Source organism: Acanthisitta chloris, unplaced genomic scaffold (assembly GCF_000695815.1).
Source record: "Acanthisitta chloris isolate BGI_N310 unplaced genomic scaffold, ASM69581v1 scaffold15843, whole genome shotgun sequence".
In the NCBI taxonomy this organism is placed as follows: domain Eukaryota; kingdom Metazoa; phylum Chordata; class Aves; order Passeriformes; family Acanthisittidae; genus Acanthisitta; species Acanthisitta chloris.
Window position 1 is genome coordinate 43464 of NW_008666705.1, and position 5725 is coordinate 49188.

The window sequence follows — 5725 nt, forward strand, 5'->3', positions numbered from 1 at the left end:
TATGATGTAACTTAGCCAGTAAAGATGGGACACGCTATGCAATAGAGGATATAAAGGAAACTGAGCATTAGAAATAAACACTTTCGTCTTTTAACTGTTAGAGAATGGCAGGACATGATCCTGGGTATGCACCTGGGGAAGGCCAATAACAGCTAGGCCACAGTCCCCTGGGAATGTACAGACACAGTCCTGGGAACGCACCTGGGAATGCAGTGTACAAGCAAGGCTCTGGAGATAGTAACTTATATATAGATAGGGAGTAACAGGCGTAACTCGTCCTTGAGGGTGAAACAAACAGGTTCGAGAAAAACAGCTAGGAATGCACCCAAGCCTGGGAAAGCAAGAAATAATCCTCACAGCTGCAGCTGTGAGTAGGGAGAGTACCTGAATGCTATCTTTAGAGCCTAGCCAATTAAAAATGATTGATAATTGTATGCCTGTCCTGCACTGTATAAAAAAGAGCCTGTCGGACAATAAAGATGGAGCTTGCTGTATCACCCACACGGAGTCGGCCGCTTGCTTCCCCGCGCCGAACCTTCACCATTCCCAGCATTTAACAACCATAGGAGTACGTGACACATGTCTGTCTTAACCATGACAGACAGCAGTACTTTTAATCTCACTAAGTTACCTTCTACTTCAAATCAGAACACACCAGGACAGATAAAAATGTTATTCAGTAATATAAAAGATCAGTGAAAGCAGAGATCAAAGGAAGCAATAGATTTAAGAAATGTATGTCTTCTTCACATAAAATAAGGCAACTAAAATTACATCTTTAGAAATAAAGATATGCCACTCTGAAGGCAAATCTTACCTCCTTTGTTTTCAGTGGTATATCCCCAAGATACACTTTATACATTTTGTTGATGATAGCAGGATTGTTCCAATCAATTAAACTAAAGAAAAAAACACATTGAACACCAACATATTATCATTCTGACCTTTGATTGCTTACAGCATTTTGCATCATATGAATATTCCTCCCAAAGTTTAAACACAACTAGTTGGACTTCTACTTACTTCTCCCACATCCACCTAATACACAGTCATAAAGAATGTGATTACAAACATCACTTACAATCTCTGACAACATCATATCAATTTGTGAGAAACCTACATTCTCCTTTCTCTTGCACTGAAACAAGACAAAGACCACACCAGTCTACCAACTGAATAGTCTACCAACTGAATAGAGTGGTAATCTGAGAACTAGTATATATTTCTCACAAAAGACATTAAACATTGCATATTAACATGCATTTTGTCCACAGTTATTTTTCTTTCCAGGAAAAGAATACCAACACAGAAGGGAAGATGGGACAAGCAACAAAGGCGAGACTGGCTTCCTTAAACAGGCTTCATCACTTAATAGAATACTAACATCCACCGTCCTGACTGAGGCAAGTGAACAGACTCAACTGGAGTATTACGTATTTGACTGGAGGTTAAACAGTCCTACAGAAGCCACCTACACATTTCAAAAGCAGGCCTCTCTCGCTCCTAATCTCCCATGTCATCTGGCAAAACTTGCACAATCAGTGACTCAGCAAATAGTACCAAAGGTCATTGCTCTGTCCTCTTGATGAGTTAAGACAGAAGCATTGTTTTCAGCTGCTGAAAGGTATACTTCAGGTGAGCAAAAGCTTTAATAATGCAGAGAACAGTGGCTGACAAACCTCCTAGGCTACGGTCCATTTTCCAGTTGTCCTCTTTACTCCTCTAATAAATTTAAGTACTTTTCTGGTAATCATTTACTAAGGTCTTATTGACCATTGATAACCCACAGAGGGCAATATCGAAACCACTGATAGTCTTTACCATTTGGCAAGAAAACCACTCAAAAGCAATACCAAAAGCAACCAAAACTGCACAGCTAAAGTTGTCAGCTCTGGAGCCAAGTGGTGTTCCCAGCTGCAAGACTGTGAGCCACACCATGCCCTGCCCACCGTGAATTCACAGCAGCTTCAGAGGTACACAGGGGACTTCCTCCCTTTCAGAGCACAGCCTCTCTGAACACTACATTCATCGCATCTAGCTTTGTTAGGAACGCTAGTGTCATCTTTTCCAAAGATCTAGACCGTACCTTTGTTTGCTCTTTAGTTCAAGGTCTGCTGCAGTGGCAACACTGTGTCTTGTATCACTGGAGGCTACAACCAGGTGTATAACAGCTTCAAGTTCGGGCACTTGCTCAGCTTCAATGAACTTCACTATCCCCAGCTTACACTGTTCAACACCAGGGAAAGTAAAGACAGCATTACTGACAAGAAAGCATAAGTTACAGTAACTGTAGCAGTTCAGCTGCCTGAAAACATGGCTTCTGCTTCCCTAAGAAGTTCACAGTTCTCCATCTCTTTAGATGAGCCTTCCTCTTGTCTCCTGTCAAAGCAGTCACAGCAAAGTATGGGCATTACCATTAGGGAGACTGTTAAGTGGCTGCTAAAAGGGCTTCATAAACAGAAGACACTGTTGCAACCCGCTACCTTTCCAAGCAAAACAACAGTAGGCTGCAATCACAGCTGCTTCATAACCAACTCAGAACTGCTGGCACCTTCCTCCCCATCTCACCACTGCCAAACACCTTAAGGCATCATGCAAAGTCCCTCGATAAATTCCCTCAGGACAACTAAGAGCTGGCCAGAATTAGTTGTATATTTTCCATCCACACTTCCATTCCTCTATCTGTAATTATTCATGTTACCACCTCCAGTTCACCAAGGACCAGTCCCACAGCTCTAAGTACCTGTTCCAGCAGCTCTGGTGTCCATGGACTATCTCCAATTACCCTTTTGGCAGCATAAAAGCTCATTCCTGGAGGTGGCTGAGGGATTCCAGGACCTCCCACGGTACTGGATGAAGAGCCCTGGACTGAGGGCATGTTTTGTCGACTTTGAGATTCATTCAATACAAACCTAAGCATGAGGGAAAAGAGTTTCATTAGAGGCTTTATCAATCCACATCACCAGCTGAAGCAGATGCTGGAATGAAGGAATACACAACTTGTTCAACTTCACGTATTCTTCCTTAATTAATCCCATGACTCTACTACAAGACAAAATTTGCGACTCAGCTACCAGTTATGCCAACATATTCTCCAAGAGCCATAATCTCATTGCAACTGGAAACAAAACTCAGTTACGAAAGGGTCTACTGGCATTTCTGGAAAGAGTTACCTCAGGTTACAAACCAGAAGATAGATGTCTTGCATTAGAAGTAAATATTCAAACAGAACTACATTTGAGAAACTTGTATTACAAGTTTCAACAACATTTGTATGATTTCTATGGAAAACATAAACCTAACTAGGGAAATAATGATGCATATGCAACACAACGCAGTGGCAGAAAACAAAACTTGATATAAAATACAAATAAAATGGAAAGTAAATGAGTTTTGGAAAATGAATTTTAGTGCTGGGCAGGGAACAAAAGCAAAAACTAAAAAGACAAAGTGCTGGGACCTGGCTAGCTGAGGAGCTGTAACTTGAGCAACACTTAAAGGAATGTTTAAGCAATTAAAAACAAGACACACAAAGTAGGTCTTGCTGACCTTGTTTCTATGTTCACACATACCTGTGTCTTCAATCCACCACTTTATAATGGTCTTGTTTTCTTCTGCTGCCAGGGTTTTTAGGTCTGGTTTAGTTTTACTGTCTTGTAGATAATTCTTTTTGCTAACAAGCTAGAATAGTGCTGTTATTTAGATTCCCATACACACTATGTAATCCTTGCTATTAGTTTCCCAGGATGTGAGAGTGGGATGCAGCTTAAACTTGTAACCTATCATAAGTAAGAATTGTGCGCATTGCAAGTGGAGCAACCAACCCAAAGTTGTGTGATCAGTGTGTAGCTGCATGTACGGGAGACTTTATAATATAAATACTGTCACGTGCCCAAAATAAAGTTGGCTATCACAGCATCATATTGGTGTGCTGTAGTCCGTCCCTCACAAGGACCCCAACAACAAAGTTTACAGATTTCGGTCTTTTTGGAGACTTGTCTAGTGTAGCTGCCCTGTGCACATCTCCATCCTTTCACAAAAGCCACTCCACCTGTCCACATATTCTTGGAAGCTGGTCAACATGTGAGGGCATCAAAGATGTACTGCAGAGACCAACCAGAATTACTTTGCTCCAGCCAGCCCTACACTGTTCTGCATTCAGCAGAGGCATCAAAAAAGACGTAAAGAGTCTCAGTAATAAGGATAAACATTCATTCCAAGTCTCATTACTTAAAACCTTGAAACACTTGAACTTGATTATGAGCTTTAAGCCCTACAGTTAAGCTTCCTGGTTCCTTTACTGCATGCAGACTGGCAAGGCTAATTTACAACTGGGCAATGACAGAGCAAGTTCTAACAAGCATAAATTAGCTGTAAACCACTGCAAACAGTCTCACCCCGGGGAGCAAGACTTTAAGAGGCAGACATCCAGAGCCAGAGGCTAGCTGAAGACACTCACTGAGCGCCTTCTGGAAAGAAAATGAAAACCTTTACTCACTACTTTTGAAGTCTCTCTGGGTGTTTTCTTAAGAGTTCTCTTCCAATCTAAATGATTCTGTGATTTAAAAGTTGTCCTGTTTGGCCAGAGTACAAAAGCATGGAAGGGAATGAAGTCTCATGGCAAAGCCCAAGGACTTGATCTGCTGAAGCTACAGCTACAACTGTGTGAGGGTGAAGCCCAAAGCTCAAACCTGGGCCCTCTGAAGAGTGTGAGCTGAGAACTGAAGAGCAGATGAGGCATTTTAAACTATAAGCTGCAAGACTCCACACACTGAAACAGTAAAGATGTGGCCCCTCAAACATCTGATGGGAATATGGCCTCCAGCAAAGCCACATGGAGGATGATCATATGCTCAGTATTTTAAAATTCATTCCTTTAGGTTAATTCACTCAGGTGACCAAGAGTTAGGTTCTCAGAAAAATCCTATGGGAACCAATCCTAGGGGAACTTATTTTTTCCCTCAGAAAAAAAAACCCAAAATGTGTTCTACCATCAAAATGATTTCTATTCCTTTTCAAAGCAAAAGCTTCCCTAGCAATACAAATACATACAAAAACTAGTGAAAAATAGATTTTGAGAAAGTATTGATTTTAGGTAACTATAATGTTCCTAACAAGCAGTGACCAGTAAGTTCAAGTTGCCCTGTACACTCTTCTTGCTTTCAGAAACAGTGCTCAGACCAAGACAACACCATTATAGTTTAAACATGCTTCACCAGAAGACAGACAAATCTTGTTATCAAAGGTTCAGCTTTGGAAAACACAAGTTTCCAGAGACTATGCTTGCTTATCACCTCAGATGAATAAGATTTAAAGCTCAACTGCATGAAGATGAACACACATGTTGGTTAGATTTGGTTATTTAACAGAAAGCTCATGTCTCATAGCTTCACTTTGATCTCAAAAGAAGTAATGACAGAATAGCATAACACCTAATTAAGTAGAAATAGATATTTTGTAACATAAGGATGACGGTGATCTTAAAGTTAGTACCCTACTCTACACCTTACCGATACATGTCAGGAAATAACAGCACATTTTAAGCGAGTTTCCAAGGGGGTAGTTTGTAAGGTTTTGCACATAAAGAATACAACAATACTAGAGAAGAGAGGTGTCAACTCACCCATAAGGCATAAGAAGAACATCCAACATAAAGTCCAAAAGTAGCTGTACAGTCTTTGGTTTTTCAGCAAGATTAAATGGAGAAGCTGCTGCTTTCAGTGGT

At 40.9% G+C, this 5725-nt stretch overlaps 1 protein-coding gene across 1 annotated transcript in view; it reads right to left on the reverse strand.

The window, feature by feature from the left end:
- Positions 1 to 5725, reverse strand: part of KIAA0368 (KIAA0368 ortholog) — a gene marked incomplete at its 5' end in the record, with an annotated part of 49213 nt that overhangs the window by 40572 nt on the left and 2916 nt on the right. Inside the window, 4 exon segments of the mRNA XM_009072248.1 lie at positions 818 to 899; positions 2087 to 2226; positions 2744 to 2912; positions 5624 to 5725. The exon segment at positions 5624 to 5725 is cut by the window's right edge and continues 21 nt beyond it. Of these exon segments, the coding sequence (XP_009070496.1) occupies positions 818 to 899; positions 2087 to 2226; positions 2744 to 2912; positions 5624 to 5725 (493 nt within the window).